Raw genomic sequence first — 16,387 nt, forward strand, 5'->3', positions numbered from 1 at the left:
GAGGAATGAGGTAGACAGTGGTGCCGGGCGGGGGACATTGCCAAGTACGTGTGAGGGATTTTGAGTGTTGGAAGGATAGGGTAGGGATGTTTGAATAGTGGCAAAGAGAGCTGGCCAGTAGATTTAGGTCACATTATTAAAAGTCCCAAATGTCAAGCTAAGGGAGTTTGGCTTTATCTGATAAGGAAAGTGGGGAACCAGCGACCCCAGACAGCCTGCAAGGCCTCCAGGAGTTCATGCAATGGTGGGGAGCTGGCGGGGCTTGGACCAGGCCCAGCGCAGTTAACAAGCGCTCTCACCGTCTTACCATTCATCTTCATACTAAAAAGTTGTGGACACCATGGCGAGGAAACGCAGGGGGACAGGAGGTCTCAGGTGAAGGGCTCATCATGGGAGTGAGACGTGGTGCACCTCCATGCTGAGCAGAGTTGTGATGAGCCCTGCACTCCCCAGGTGGTCTAGGGAAATCTTGCCCGAGTGAGGACTGCACAGCCCCATGTGCCTCCGGTTCCCCCTTTACGCGCTCATGTACCAGCTAGCTGGGTGCACGAGAGAGCAGAGCAGGCTGCTTAGAGGCGTGGAGCCAAGGCAGGCAGGGTTGGCTGCTGCTTCCACTCTGAGCTCTGTCCCCAGGGCCTTGCTGCTGGAAGATACTCCTATTTATTGACTGATGGAGGGATGCCCTGAGTGAACTCATGCGTATGCATAAGGAATATCTAGTGGGGAAGCGCCTCAGCTAGGCCTCGGAGAATTAGTTGAAGAAACTCAGAGTTATTTAGCTTAAAGGAAAAAAAAAAAAAACAACTAAAGGAGACGCATGATAGCTGCCTTCAGAAGTTTGTAGGAGACAGCTTAGCTTCATCCAGGGACAGAGAGATTTAACACAGTATAAGGAGGAGGCTGGGAGTCTTCCTGTAGACAGCGTGGTCTAACTATAGGGTAGGTGGGCTGGGCTCCCTTGCAAGACCATGAGCCAGTTCCTCACCAAAAAGAGGACCCAGGGGCTCAAGTCTAAGTGTGAAGCTGCCTGGGTGATGTGGGCCTGGGCCAGCATGAACAGTGAAGAGAAGGGCAGGTCAGGGAGGGAGCCTGGCTGCTCTCGAGGGCTGTGTTGCCCCACACCCCACAGTAGGCTGTGACAGGCCGCAGCACATAGATATGCAGGGCTCATCACAACTCTGCTCAGCATGGAGGCGCACCACGTCTCACTCCCATGATGAGCCCTTCACCTGAGACCTGTCCCGCTGGGTTTCCTCGCCATGGTGTCCACAACTTTTTAGTATGAAGATGAATGGGAAGACGGTGAGAGCGCTTGTTAACTGCGCTGGGCCTGGTCCAAGCCCCGCCAGCTCCCCACCATTGCATGAACTCCTGGAGGCCTTGCAGGCTGTCTGGGGTCACTGGTTCCCCACTTTCCTTATCAGATAAAGCCAAACTCCCTTAGCTTGACATTTGGGACTTTTAATAATGTGACCTAAATCTACTGGCCAGCTCTCTTTGCCACTATTCACACATGCCTGGACTGCTCCCCATTTGCCCCCAGCCTCCTGCTGACATGAGTTTGGCCGAAGGTGGAGCAGAGGGGATGAGCCTCGCCCCACTGGAGCTGGGGCCTTGGGGCCTGGGAGGTGGTGGCACTGGCAGTTGGGTGGTCTGCGTTCAAGAGGAAACCTCGTGTGCCTACCTGGTTATTAATGTAGAGTAATAGCAGCTCTGATAGGGGAGGAGCATCACTAATAAACACTCAGCGATTAGGGGTAATGTGGTAATTGCAGTCCTGGCTGGGGTAGTAATTGAGAGATGCAGCCCAGTGATTTCCGTGGAATGCATGGCTCTGGGGCATGGCCTTGTTGTGTCTCCTGCCATCCTAGCCAGGGAGCCGGGGGGAGGGCAGCTTGGGGAGGGCAGCTTGCCGTCCCTGGGTATGAACCCAGGTCTCTCTTACCCCCAGGAGACCTGGAGTGCTCCTTATTTGAAGCCTGTTTGTATGAGGGGGCCTTGGGAGGAAGAAGGGCTTAGATTTGGTAACCTGTAGCAGGACTGCCTGGGAGGACAGTAGGCTGTGACAGGCCGCAGCACATAGAAGCTGGCGAGCCATGGTCCCTCCTGTAGGGGAAATTGCGGCCCTGGGATGGACAGGATGACACACCCTGACCTCTCACCCGAGGTTCTAAAAGGTCATAAAAAGTTGTGTTTAATCTCTTTGATACCCTGACCTAGGGTGCAGCCAACTCTGGCAGGTTGTGGCCTGGGGCAGTTAGATCTCATTGGGTGCCCTTGGCTGGGTAAGGAAGTGCCCCCGGTCCCGTTCTTTGGCATCACCTCTCTATCTCCTCACCTGTGATTTTTTGTGGTCTCCAGGTCACAGATGTCTGTGGTTCAGCAACTCTGCTTTACTCAGTGTATTCAGAAAACCTGCAGGTGGCACAGTGTTGAGATTTGACAGACCTTATTTCTGCTCTCGGGGGTTTAAGCCCCAAGACGGCCAAAAGCAGGTGAACCAGCAGGAAACGTAAAGGCTGGCAGTAAGATCTGGCTTCATAAGACGAGTGGTCAGCTGAAAAAGCCAGGTGCCTTGGGAGGCCCCTCTTTACTAGACAAGGGGTCGGAAAGTTACCCTTCCCTCTCTATTAGTTTGGGAAGGAAGGCTTTCTGGCAGAGGGGGATTTTCAGTGCCAGCTCAGGGTGGATGGGAGAGTGACCGCTGAACTGCAGGGAGGATGAACAGGGCATTGGGGCTGGACAGAACCCAAGGAGAGCTTGTCTTTACAGAGACCGGGGGCCCTAGTCCTGGACGATGAGGGATAATCTACTGTCCCTCTCAGTGCACAGAGGAAAGGGATGTAGGGAAACATGGGGCTGGGAGGCAGGCACTCAGCTGCGCGGCAGCAGCACCTAGGCTGTAGCCATGTCTCTGGGTTTTACCCCAAGAGGAACAAAGTCAGGACATGGCCTTTTGGGGTTCCTTGAAAGCTCGCCTAGGCCTGTACAACTCGGTGACTTTAGAAGGAAAATTCTCTCTAGGCTCCAGGAACTTTCAGGCCCTATGCCCCAGGAGTCTGGGACCCAGTTAGGGTGAGATCTGGAGGTCAGGGCATTTTTTCAGGGTTAGGGACCCCTTGGCTCCCTCTCCCCAGTTCCTGTGGCCAGGAGCTCTCCTGCCCAAGGGGTAAAGAACTGGAAGAGGAAGGGGAGACCTCCCCCTCAGCCCCAGCCCCGTTCATGGAGGGAGATGAAAGCTTGTCATGTTCCCTTTGAAAGCGCTGGCAGAGCCTCAGTGGGCCCTGATTGCTGGGCGCTGCCTCCCCTGGGATTCCAGCAGCATTAGGCGTAATCCCTGGGCTCAGACGTCCTTTGAAAGGAGGAAGCAAGCATGTTTGCTGGGGCAGAAACGGCAAACAGAGCTGTTTTAGATGTGCAGGTTGGGCCCTCTTTGAAGAGAGACACATGGTTTCTCTGAGGCTGGGGATGTCGCTGCTCACAGCATGGGCCTAAGCTCTGAAGAGGCCTTCAAAGTGCTCACCCTCCTGGGACAGTGGGTAGAGTTCTGGGCCCCGTTTGGGAGAGAGTATACAGGGAAATCAAGGAAAGGTGATGATGATGATGGGAACTGGAACATGCAGGCACTGGGGAGAAGACTCGGGCCACTGAGGAGCAGTCTCCCCTCCTATCTGCACATGGGTGGCAGCTATGTGCTGAGGACCCCAGCCCTGGGAAGCTGACAGTGAAACACCTGACAGACACACTGATGAGGGCAATCCAGACGGCCTCCTCCCCTGAGGGCAGAATAGAAAGGTGTGCAATTCAACAGACGCTTCTAGAGCCTCCAGTGGGGCAGCACAGCATTGTGGTTAATCACAGTCCTGGGAGGGGCCAAGCCCTGCCATTTACTATCCTTGGTGCTAACCTCCTGGTTTAGTTTTCTAAGTCTGGAATAGACATAATCATTTTTACCTCAGCATAACTGTTGTGATCGTGTGTGTGGAAGCTTTACAAGTGTTTGCTCGTCCTTAAGAACGTGCTATTTCAGTCAGGTATTAACACTTAAGTAGCATCATGATTGCTGGAGGGAAGCCTGAGGGGCAGTGTGCACAAGGGCCTGAGTGAGGATCAATGCAGGTAGAGAGAGGACGCATGGACCATTGTGGCCAGAGGCTTGGGGGTAAGGGGGTAGGTGAGGCTGGGAGTGCCCTTGAATGTCAGGCTCAGCAGAGTTTTATTTGTGAGCAGCTGGGTCCCAGCTGGGGTTTTTGGGCAGGGAAACAGCATGAGGTGGTGTGTCATAGGAAGGTGGCTCTGGCCACAGCATGCAGGGGTCAGGGAGAGCCTCGCAGCAGAGATGCAGTGGGACTCAGCAACAGCAGCAAGGATTTGGGTCAAACGTGGAAAACTCAGGCTGTATAGTCCTCTTGCTAAAGGGCTTTGCACTAGGGCCATGCTTTGCTGAGTGGCTGGTTAAGCGACAAGACCACCTGGTCATGCTCCTGTGCCTGGGATTGGGGAGGAGGGAGGAGGAGCAGCCAGAGAGAGGAGAGCCGCCTGAGGTGGGGTTCTCACTCTTCCTGTGTCCTTATCATCAGACTTGGGCCAAGTCCAGTGCCAGCTCAGAACCAGTGCTTCTAGGCAGACTGAAGAAGGTTTCATCTGGGACGGCCTGAAGGGCTCAGGGCTAGTTTGATCAGCTGGGGCTTATCCACACAGTTACTTGGGTCCTCCCAGTGCTGGAGAGGAGGGCCTCGCTTGATGTCCTGAGCATTGATTCCTTTAGAGGTGCTTTGTTCTTGCTCTAGCTGTGGGGAAGGATACCAACCTGCCTCTTTGATTGTCCATGCTGGCTCCCTATTAGGAGAAACCAGTGAAAGAAGGATCCAGCTGGGTCCTAGGATAAGAGAGATACATACATGGGTTGAAATTCCGACTTGGCCACTAAACAGCCATGTAGACTTGGACAGCAAGATGATTCACCTTTTAGAGCCTCAGTTTCTGCAGCTACAGTAGGGGATGGTTTTACCCATTTGCCAGTGTTGTAAGCCTGGGAATAATCTGTGTAAAGTGCCTAGCAGAGCGCCTGGCACATAGTGGCACTTGTCATGGTCACACTGGTCTGGTCCCCCCTGGGGACCTCCTGGGAACCCATCCATGTCCAAGCTCTTTCCCCTGATTGGGAGGGGCTCCACCCGCCTCCCCTTCTAACTGCCCTTCTGCTCCCAAGTTAACCGGAGGCCCAGCCTCAGAGGGAGAGGGGAGGAACTGGTGGCATTTCTCCCACTTCCACTCACCATACTTGCTGCAGAGCAAGCAAGGATGAGGCCCCACTCTGGGCTGTCTCTGAAACAGATGTGGAGTCTTTAATACCTTTTAATCAGACTATTAGCGATGGAAACTCAGCCTCTCAGTGGCAGCTTTCCCCCACTTAGGAGCTGTTTGTTAAGACTTTACATGAAGGGAAAACAAATGATACTGTGGTAATGTGGTGAATTTCAGCATGTTCCTTTAATGCTCTGCTCTGGGCTCTCCCTGGCTTCCCTGAGATGCAGAGTAGTGGAAGGAGGGCAGGGCTAAAACTGCCCCACCCTTCCGAGCCTAGCACCCCACCCCACACACACACACTGGAGCCCTGTCATGAGGAAGATGGTCCCAGAAGGGATGAGATTGGGAATGGAAAGAAGACGAGAAGGCAGTCCAGCCCCCAGAGCCAGGATGGCCAAGTCCCAGTGGGCCAATAGCTTCCCAGATGAGTCTTTGGTGCCCACCTCACGTAGACGGCCACACTGAGGCAGGACTGGGTGGAGGCTTGGTCTTAGCACTGTGGCCAGCTCAGTCAGCACAATGAACAGGGAAGGCATGGAACTGGAAGGAAGTAAGCCAGCCTTACTGCCTAGTGGCTTCCAGAGCTAGGCTCTGGTATTAGTCATTGCTTCTAGGGAAGAAAGAAACCAAACATTTCTTGAGCCCTAGCTCTGTGACAGCCAGGATAGTAAGTGCTTTATATGTGTGTTATTTAACTTTGCCATACCCATCTACTAATCTTAAACCAGTATATTTCAAACAAGCCATGAGGTCATGAAATGAATTATATGAGTCATGACCAGGATTTTTAAAAAAATGGAACAGAGCAAAGAATATCAGAATGCATTACACTAAGTATTGTTTTATGAAACTTCTTTTCACTCTACGTGTGTGTGTGTGTGTGTGTTAGATAATTCGGTAACTATAATTCCTAATGACCGTATAGCAGAAAAAAGTCTCAGTGACTACATTTATTACATTAAATTGAAGCCTGGAGAAATAAAGTAACTTGTTCAGGGACACACAGCCTCAGAAGTGACTGAGGCCATGTCTCCTTCCCAGCCCCCGCTGTGGATCTGTAGTTCCACCTGGGACATGGGCCTAGGGGAGTCTGAGGCTGGAAGGGGCAGGTGGTCCCCAGCCCAGGAACAGAAGCCAGGGGTCCTAATTCCAAGCTCAGTGTGCCCCCTGCCTGACACAGCCACACCTGCCTTTCAGGCGTTGCCTGAGCCTCATGTAGCCTGGCACAGGAAGCCTTCCTCAGGACCTGGGCAGGAGGCTCCCAGAAGGCAGTGTCCATCTCTAACGAGGCTTAGAGATGAGCACTCACAAGATGAAGTCCTCAGAGCTCCGAGAGGATGATGATGAACCCTCTTCAGCCTCCTCACTGCCAGCTCGTTCTCTGTCCACCCTACCCTCACCTCACCACCCCCCTTCGCCCCAGCCTAGCAGCTGCATGGTGACAGAAGCCGTGCCAGCTTGGGGCATTAGAAGCAAAGTTGCATTTACTGGGCGGCTCTGGGCTTAGAAAAGTGCACTAATCCCTTAAGAGATGTGTGGCAGGAGATGAGAGGCAGGGAAAGCTAGGGAGGAAATCCCCACGGGGGTGCGGGCCTGGCCCTCAGCTCTAATTCTCTCCAAAGATCAGGTTCAGGTCCTGCAGGAAATGCAGAGGCTCTGGAGCTTCAGAGGCAGAGAAGTGGTAATTAGGGGAGGATGCTTTTGACGGCAGCAACAGTTCTGAAAGCAAAGGGGAAGGGGATCAGCAGAGTCAGATAGGGAGGAAGCTGAGCTATCCTCAGCTATCAAAGGAGGGAATGGGCCAGAGCCGGCTCTGCAAAGGGAATGCTGGGGCGGCTCTGAATTTCCATCCCTGTCAGACTCCCTGAGTGATGTCACATCCCTCTTTCCCAGGGAAACTAAGATCCTGTGGATGTGGATCTGTGCAGACTCCTCAGTAGGCCCCCTCCCATGTGGAGCAGATGTGCTGCCATCTCAGGGTAGCCAGACCCTAGCCTCTGGGCCTTCTTCCCGTCCCCTGGGCAATGGCAGGGAGGGCAGGGGAGTTCTCTAGCCTAGTACTAGCCCTGGGGGCACCTCGATGCATTCCTTAAACAACAGATGTCATCAAGTCCTCTGCCTAAGTGAGGTCTTGAAGCCTATACTTAGCATCCTTCTTGAGAGTTAGAAATAGTGGAATTGGGCATGGTGAGGGGTGGGTTCAGGCTGGGAACCTCACTTGAGCTAGCTGTGTGGCAGTAACTGGGGCCCCAGCAGAACCTACTCTTTCTGGAGTGCTTCCGTTCCCAGGCCCCAGGGAGGGGCAGGGGCCCCATCCTGCAGATGATACAGACACTAAGGCCTCCAGCAGACCTGGCACACTGTGTTCTGCTCTGCAGATAACAAGGCAAGGTCCTCAGCCTGCAGCACTTGGGGAGGCCCAGCCTCCCAGTCTGGGGAATGTCAGGCTTTGGGGATTCGTTCTTTCCATGTCAGACTTTCAGGACCCAAGACCCTTCTGGCTTACCGTGCCAGATCTTCTGTTTTTTCTTCCCACTACAGGATGCTCGCTCTATGGCGGCAGCTGCTGCATCCCTCGGGGGACCCCGAGCGAACACAGTCCTGGAGCGCGTGGAAGGTGCCCAGCAGCGGTGGAAGCTGCAGGTGCAGGAGCAGCGGAAGACAGTCTTCGATCGGCACAAGATGCTCAGCTAGATGGGCTGGTGTGGTTGGGTCAAGGCCCCAACACCATGGCTGCCAGCTTCCAGGCTGGACAAAGTAGGGGGCTACTTCTCCCTTCCCTCGGTGCCGGTCTTCCCTTTAAAAGCCCGTGGCATTTTTCCTCCTTCTCCCTAACTTTAGAACTGTTGTACTTGGCTATTTTGATTAGGGAAGAGGGATGCGGTCTCTGATCTCTGTTGTCTCCTTGGGTCTTTGGGGTTGAAGGGAGGGGGAAGGCAGGCCAGAAGGGAATGGAGACATTCCAGGCGGCCTCAGGAGTGGATGCGGTCTCTCTCTCCTGGCTCCACTCTTGCCACCTTCCAGCTCTGAGTCTTGGGAATGTTGTTACGCTTGGAAGATAAAGCTGGGTCTTCAGGAACTCAGTGTCTGGGAGGAAAGCATGGCCCAGCATTCAGCATGTGTTCCTTTCTGCAGTGGTTCTTATCACCACCTCCCTCCCAGCCCCAGCGCCTCAGCCCCAGCCCCAGCCCCAGCTCCAGCCCTGAGGACAGCTCTGATGGGAGAGCTGGGCCCCCTGAGCCCACTGTGGTCTTCAGGGTGCACCTGGAAGCTGGTGTTCCCTGTCCCCGGTGCACTTCTCCCACTGGGGCATGGAGTGCCCATGCATACTCTGCTGCCAGTCCCCTCATCTGCACTTGAGGGGGCTGGGCAGTCCCTCCTCTCCCCAGTGTCCAGTCACTGAGCCAGATGGTTGGTTGGAACATGAAACTCAAGGCTGAGCGTGGATCTGAACACCACAGCCCCTGTCCTTGGGTCGCCTCTTGTCCCTGAACTTCGTTGTACCAGTGCATGGAGAGAAAATTTTGTCCTCTTGTCTTAGAGTTGTGTGTAAATCAAGGAAGCCATCATTAAATTGTTTTATTTCTCTCACTTTCTGGTTTTTAAGAGATTTAGGGAACTAGGAATTTTTCACAAGTGACCTGGTAAATGTAGTATCCCAGAGAGGACAGAGAGCATTGCATTTGCTAGCTCCAGACAGGCAGAGCCTTGGTAAGTCCAGGTGGCCGTGGCAGAGCCAGCTACAGTGCAATCAGGCCAAGGCCACGGCTTGCTGGAAGTCCTCCTCACGTGGTGAGGAAAGAGGTGGGTAGGCTGGGGCAAGGAGCACAGGGTGAACTGGCCCTTGGGAGTTATCCTGAGATTTTACTTGCTTCATGTTTATGGGCAATTCCTCTGAAACCGAACAGTGCCTGATTCATCCTAATATCCTACAGACACAGTAAATAGTGCTCCCTGCAAAACCTGTAAGTATCCCCAAATGAAAACCAACAGGTATTAGGAGAGGGGTGGGTGGGGGCAGCTAGAAAACGAGCTGCCCCATAGAAGGAAGTGCCAGCAGCTTCAACAGGGACATCCAGGGGAGCCCGGCACTGCGTCAGCTCCAGTCTGGATGTGCGGTGCAGGGCACTTCCAAGACCCAGGCAGAGGCAAGGCATCTAGAGGGACCGAGCTGATCTGGTGTTTTCAGGGTTGTCCAAATAAACATGGATTAAGAACCTTTGTGGGCCGGGCACGGTGGCTCAAGCCTGTAATCCCAGCACTTTGGGAGGCCGAGGCAGGTGGGTTACGAGGTCAGGAGATGGAGACCATCGTGGCAAAGACGGTGAAACCCTGTCTCTACTAAAAAAATACAAAAAATTAGCCGGGCGTGGTGGCGGGCGCCCGTAGTCCCAGCTACTCAGGAGGCTGAGGCAGGAGAATGGCGTGAACCCGGGAGGCGGAGCTTGCAGTGAGCCGAGATCGCGCCACTGCACTCCAGCCTGGGGGACAGAGCGAGACTCCGTCTCAAAAAAAAAAAAAAGAACCTTTGTGTGGGCCCCCATGCTGGGTTGTTGGAGAGGGGTGGGAGGCAAGAGAACGACGTGAGGTAGGGGGTCAGTTTGCAACAGTTTGCCGACGTTCGAGACAGAAGCGTAAAGGGGATGGGACTGGGATTACCTGCAGATGGGGCTCCCAGGAGGAGCAGAGACTCTGGTTGGCATTGGAAACAAGGGACACAGCTGAGAGAGGACCAAGTGGATTGTGGGGTCCTGAGCAAGTGCACTTAGGAAGTTTGTGGTAGGGCTAGCAAGCGATAGATGTGCCCCCAAATGCAAAGCTGGGACAGAGGAGTTGGTACAACATTTCTACTGCTCATTTACTTGACAGATACTCAGCACCTACCAGGGCCAAGTACTGCTGTGGAAGCTACAGTGGGCTATTTTATTCTTTCAGGATGGGGATGCTCTTATTTCAAGAGGCACACAAAAGCATTGCTTTCCAAAGGTGGGCAGGTAGGTGTATTAACTTATCAAGAATAACCAGGCCAGAAATTGATGCCTAACATTGCCAGGACTCCCCTGTAAAACCACATGCCTTGGGGGAAACATTGAGTGCTACCTTTCTCTGAGGCTTGGGTAAGTCCTGCAGATGATCCAACCTGGCTTTGGTAGTTTTCAGGACAACTGCTGTTAACTATAAGCCGAACTGTAAGTCCAGTATATGAACATTTATAAAAGATGAGGAGTGACTGTTCACTTTACTAAGGATTCAACCAGTAACCAAACATCTCAATATGTCTCAACTTCACACACACAAAACCCAATTTTCAGATGATGGCAGAGTACACTTCATCTCTCTGTGAATGTGAAAGGACGGAGATCCCCAGCAAGGGGCGAGCGCACTGCTTGGCTGGTATCTGGAACAGAATGAAGACCCCTGCAGCCAATGACGGAAAAGATCAGAAATGACATTCTTCACCCTGTCTGGTATGATGTAAAAGGAACAGAACTTGGCTGGGCGTGGTGGCTCACGCCTGTAATCCCAGCACTTTCGGAGGCCAAGGCGGCTGGCATCACGAGGTCAAGAGATCGAGACCATCCTGGCTAACGTGGCGAAACCCCGTCTCTACAAAAAATACAGAAATTAGCTGGGTGTGGTGGCTCGTTCCTGTAGTCCCAGCTACTCGGGAGGCTGGGGCAGGAGACTCGCTTGAACCAGGGAGGTGGAGGTTGCAGTGAGCTGAGATCGCGTCACTGTGCTCCAGGCTGGCAACAGAGCGAGACTCCATCTCAAAAAAAAAAAAAAAGGAACAGAACTTGGTGCTGTTGTGTTCAGAATCCTGTCTTCCCTCAAACCCACCAACCATGCTGTTCTGTAATAGATTGGTCCCACCGGAAAAACAACTGGTTGGGGTTGGCCCTGGGAACCTGAGCCTTAGAATTGGTCTCCGCGGTTAGAGGCCAGCACTCATCCCTCGTGTGGCTCACAGGGAGGCCGATGGAGAGACCAGCCTGCTTCCTCGTGGCCTTTCCTTAATTCCTCACCTAGCCCGACTTTGTCCTCCTCCTCCTCTGATTTCCTGGCATCCATTGTTATGCATCTGCCAGCAAAACCCCAACCCCACCCAGTCTGACTTCCCTGTTCCTCCCTGGGCAGCCCAGTGCTGCCACAGAGGCTGAGGGCGCCCTGGCAGGTGCATGGCCTCCACCCCCTCCCTTCCCCCATGAGGGCCATTAAACCTCCCGTGAGGCTTACTCTTGAGGCCACTAGACAACTTTCCTGTCGCCCCGTCTTCCCTCCCCTAGAAAATCTTGCCTATGACTTCAAGAAAATGGAGTGATCTCTTAACTCAGTCCCATTGTTAAATCATTCTTCATTCATACTCATCCTGACTGCCTTTGCTACAGTCTTGGGGACAGTGTGTTCCTGTTCAAAGCCAACCGCCCACCCCATACTGCATGGTATTTCCATCATTTCTCCAACCCCCAATACTGCCTGGGACCTCCAATTCTCCAATACCCCCTGCCCAATACTGCCTGGGACCTCCATCATTTCTCCAACCTTACCCTATTTGTGGCCCTTCTCCTCAGCCTGGTAACTTGCTCAAGTCTTTGTCCTAAGAAACTTCCAGGGGCTCCAGGTCCACCCCTGGCTACAGTGGAGTCTCCTCCCTGTCTCTGTGCACTCGGTCATTCACCCCCTGCCCCTGCCAGCCTTGCCCTCCACGCTCCTCTGAAACTGTGCTCAGCAAGGTCACAGCTGGCTCTGGGAGCGCCAGGCCCAGAGGGTGTCTTTGGTTCTTGTCGTTCTGGCCCTCTCTGCTATATTTGGTGGTGTTGATCCTCCCTCCGTAACACTCTTCACTTGGCTTCTGGGACCTGACCTCTTGGGCCTTTCTGACTGTCCCTTCCTGTCCCCATGAATGTTGGTTTCCCAGGCTTCCATGCTCAGCCTACTTGGCTCAATCTAAAATTTAATTTCTAAGTACTCTCTTTGGAAGTTTATTCTGTTTTGCAGTTTCATGGTGTTTATTCATCTCTATCTCTAGCCCGGCCCTAACCAGCCCCCGAACTGCACGGTAGGACTGTGCCCCTGAGCACCCCAAGGCCAAGATTAAACTCATCTTTGTCCTGAAATTGGCTTATTTTATATATAATATATATTTATATATTATATTTCTATGTAATATATATTTATATATTATATTTCTATGTAATATATATTTATATAAATATATTTACATATTATATTTATATAATATATAAATTATAATTTTATTATATTAGTATATATGTTTAATATATGTTTAATATTTAAAATTATATGTAATTATATGTAAATATGTATACATAATATATAATACATTTATATATAATATATAATATAAAATAATATATATTATATATATATATTTTTTGAGACGGAGTCTTGCTCTGTTGCCCAAGCTGGAGTGCAATGACATGATCTTGGTTCACTGCAACCTCCACCTCCCAGGTTCAAGTGATTCTCCTGCCTCAGCCTCCCAACTGGGACTACAGGCACGTGCCACCACACCTGGCTCATTTTTGTATTTTTAGTAGAGACGGGGTCTCACCATGTTGGCCAGGCTGGTCTTGAACTCCTGATCTCAAGTGATCCGCCTGCCTCAGCCTCCCAAAGTGCCAGGATTACAGCTGTGAGCCACCATGCCTGGCAGCTTCTTTTATATTCTTAACTGGTGGTACCACCACCCACCAAGTTGTTCAGACCAGAAACCTGAAGGTCATCAATTCTTGATCCTTCTCTTGTACAGTCACTCACAACGTCCCACCAACTTTACCTCCAAATAGTCCTCAAATCTGTCCCCTCCCCTCAGCCCCTGTTACCATTGTCCCAGTCCATGCATCCCTATTTCTCACCAGATACTGCGGTTCTTGTCAGGAGTGCCAGAGAGTATGCTTTTAATCAGACCAGGTCACTTCCCTCCTTCAGAGCCATCAGGGGCTCCCCATTTCCTAAGGCATGAGTTCTTTATTGAGACCTGTAGGGCCTCAAGGCCATGTCTGCTCCTCTGGCCTTTAGCCTCAGAACCAACTGGCAGGAGTCTTGGAAGTGAGGGAGTTGGAAAGACCCTCCAGATGTGTGCTCACCTAGGTGGGTGCCGAGTCTTGAGTACCAGGCAGGCAGCGAATCCCAGGCTGCCCCATGAGGCTCTGTGTCCTTGGTAGGAGCTGCCTCATCTCCCCACCAGCTCCCACAGCCCAGGCCCTGCCCTAGGGGATGAGGTGGGAGCTGAGCTTGAAGAAGTGATGGAAGGGGTAGAGGGGGGAAGCCCCAAGCCTGTATTTACTGTCTAACACTGGAGCATGTGTTTCCCACTGCACAGGCAGTGCCTGCGTGGCTGCAGGGAGTCAGTAGGTGCCGTGGACACAGAGTGTGGTCTGAAAGCCGGAAGCCACCTGGGTTCTCAACCCAGCTCTGCCCCTTGGCAATGCCTGAGCCCCTTTGAGCCGGTTCCCTCATCTTTAATAATACCAGGCCTCAGGGCCTAGCCTGTAGTAAATCCTCAACAAATGAGGTGCTGGGGCCTAAAGCTCCCTAATCGACCAATCTTCTACCTAGTAAAGTAAGTGGCATGGCTAAGAGCATGAACACTGAACCCGGTACCCTGGGCATAAATCCTAACTGCCACTTACTAGCTAGGCAGCTAAGATTAAATATTCAAACTCTATATGCCTCTGTTTCCTCACTGCAAAATGAGGTTACAACTACTGGCTGTGTTGGGTTGTTGGAGGGAGTGCATTGTGAATGTGTATAAAGCACTTAGAACAGTTCAGCAGTGTAAGTGCTAGCGAGTGTCGGCTGTTCTTGGTCACGTCACTGTTATTACTATCACCACATAACCTCCAGCCATCAAGTGAAGGTTCTGCAGATTCAACAGGGACTTCCTACTCAGTGTTACCAGGGGGCCCTTTAGGCTCCAGAAAACCCTGACCCCTCAGCTAGATCCCACCCTTGTTGAGGTTCAACTCCACACTTCCAGGTGGGGCGACTTCTCCTCCAGCTCCCGTCACCCCCAGGCGTGGAACTGTGCACGGAGCCAAGGCTGCAGGCAGTGCTGGCTCTGAGGGCACCCGAGCTCTTGAAGATTTGGGGGCTCCTCTGATTCCTGCCTCCAGGTGGACACGGAGGCCAAGGCTCCAAGCTGGGAGTCAGGAACCCTGATGCTGGCTCTGCTGTTATTCGCTGTGTGACCTTGGGCAGGGCAGGCCTCCTCTCTGAGCCTCAGCCTCTCCAGATATCCTCTCCAGATAGAGCACATTAAAGTAGCCCGTGGTCTTGCAAAGCATGGTGTACACACACGAGGCGATTTTAGGTGGTACCCAGGCAATTTTAGGTGGTATGCCCTACACTTTTTACTGTAGTAGTTATGTAATTACGTTAATGTGTATTAGAAAAAAAATAATTGGCACATACACCTCACAATTTTGTGGATACTAATGCTAAGGACAAGTAAAAAGGGGCCGGGGAGTGAGCATATATAAAGAAAATCATTAGGAAAACAGCGAGTACAAATGATGCTATAAATGGCAGAAACCATGGAAGCAGCTGCGTGCTGATGATGCCAGTTTGGGTGCCCTGAACCAATCGCTCTCTAAGGGACCTTCAGATCCTGCATCTATACACTACAGAATCTCTAGATGTCACTCTGCCTATTGACCGACTGGGGCTGAAAAGCGTGAAGAGAGGGTTTGCCCAAGGCTCTGCTGCTGCAGTGCTGAGAGCACAGCTCAGACCAGGTCCTGAATGGATCCACACCGGGAAAGACACTGTGGTGCGGTGGCTGGGAGTGTCGAACCCGGAGCCAGACCACAAGGGTTCATTCCTGGCACTGACTTTTCCTAGCTGTGTGACCTTGGGCAAATCAGTCTGTCTCCATTTCCCCAACTAAAACATGGGAATAGTAACTTCTCTCATGGGGTGTGGCGAGAGATAAGTGTGTGTGTGAGTGTGTGGGGAGCAGGGCCTGGCATGTCGTGAGTGCTGAGTGGCTGTGGTTGTCTGTCATTCCCAATACGTGTCTGTGTGGCGGAAAGGAGGGCCTCCCCACTGCTACCAAGAGAGGTCCCTGTTGGCACCTCAGCCCAGTCCCTAGGCTTTTTCTGTCTGCAGAGAAACAATGTAGAGTTCGATGTAGAGCGAGGGTGGGAGGGTGGGGAAGCAGAAGCTAGAACGCAGGTCTCCCAGCTCCCAGCACAGGCCTCCTCCCTAGAGCCGCAGGCCTCACCACACAGAGCTGGGCCTTCGCCTTGCCAGAGGCTCATCTAGTGGGCCGCGTATCCCTGGGCACACCTCTTTCCTCTCTGGGTGCCACTTTCCTCAGCTGGCCACTGGGGAGGATGGCCTTGGTGACCTCCACGGGCCCCTCCAGCTCTGGCTTCAGGCAGCTTTGTGCATGTGCGCTGCAGCTCCCCTGCAGTCCCTGGTGGAGGCTGGCTGTGCGAGTGCCCCCCAGCCCTGCACTGTGTCCCTGGAGAGCCACTGCAACCCTCCTAGTCCCCGGTTCGACCCCTGGAGTGCCCAGTGATCACCTGACAGTCCCCACCCCCAAACTGGTATCATGGAAGCCACTCCAGAGAGAGTGTTATCTTCTCCTGATCATAAGGACTTCCCCATAAAAAGAGACTCCCTGCGTGTTCCTGGTCTCTCGCCCTTCACGCTCACGACGCATTTCCTACACGCTAATTCAAGTCCCTCCTGCTGCAAAGACTTCCATCCAGAGGCTATCTGAGGCTCCCTATCAGCTGGGCCAGATGTGTCCCCCTCCCTTGGCTCTCAGCAGGGCAGCGCCCTGGAGGACATCATCCCCACTCCTCCTAGGCTCCAGCCCAGAGCTGCATGTCGCTTGCCCAGACTCAGGGCAGCCAATCACAGGAGGCCAGGAGTGGCCCTCTCTCCTCCTTGGGAGCCGATCCCAGATCAGAGGAGCCCCCACCCCCTGCCGCCCCTCCTCCCTCCCCTTCTGGGTGTGTTGCCGTTTGAAGCTGAATCAGGTAAAGTGTACCTGGCTCCCGGTGCTGTGGCAGGAAAGCCCGGCCAGAGGCTGCCGAAGGTG

General features: G+C 52.9%; 1 protein-coding gene across 7 annotated transcripts in view; it reads left to right on the forward strand.

Annotated features, from left to right (window-relative positions):
* Window positions 1-8,901, forward strand: part of TMEM9 (transmembrane protein 9) — a 36,696-nt gene extending 27,795 nt beyond the window's left edge. For all 7 annotated transcript variants that reach the window (XM_058430770.1, XM_058430771.1, XM_058430772.1 and 4 more), the window contains one exon: window positions 7,852-8,901. In XM_058430770.1, the coding sequence (XP_058286753.1) occupies window positions 7,852-8,004 (153 nt within the window). In that variant the 3' untranslated portion in view covers window positions 8,005-8,901. The remainder of the gene's footprint in view (window positions 1-7,851) is intronic.
* The last annotated feature ends 7,486 nt before the right edge of the window (window positions 8,902-16,387 follow it).

The sequence above is a fragment of the Hylobates moloch genome, unplaced genomic scaffold (genome assembly GCF_009828535.3).
Source record: "Hylobates moloch isolate HMO894 unplaced genomic scaffold, HMol_V3 SCAFFOLD_18, whole genome shotgun sequence".
NCBI classification, from domain to species: domain Eukaryota; kingdom Metazoa; phylum Chordata; class Mammalia; order Primates; family Hylobatidae; genus Hylobates; species Hylobates moloch.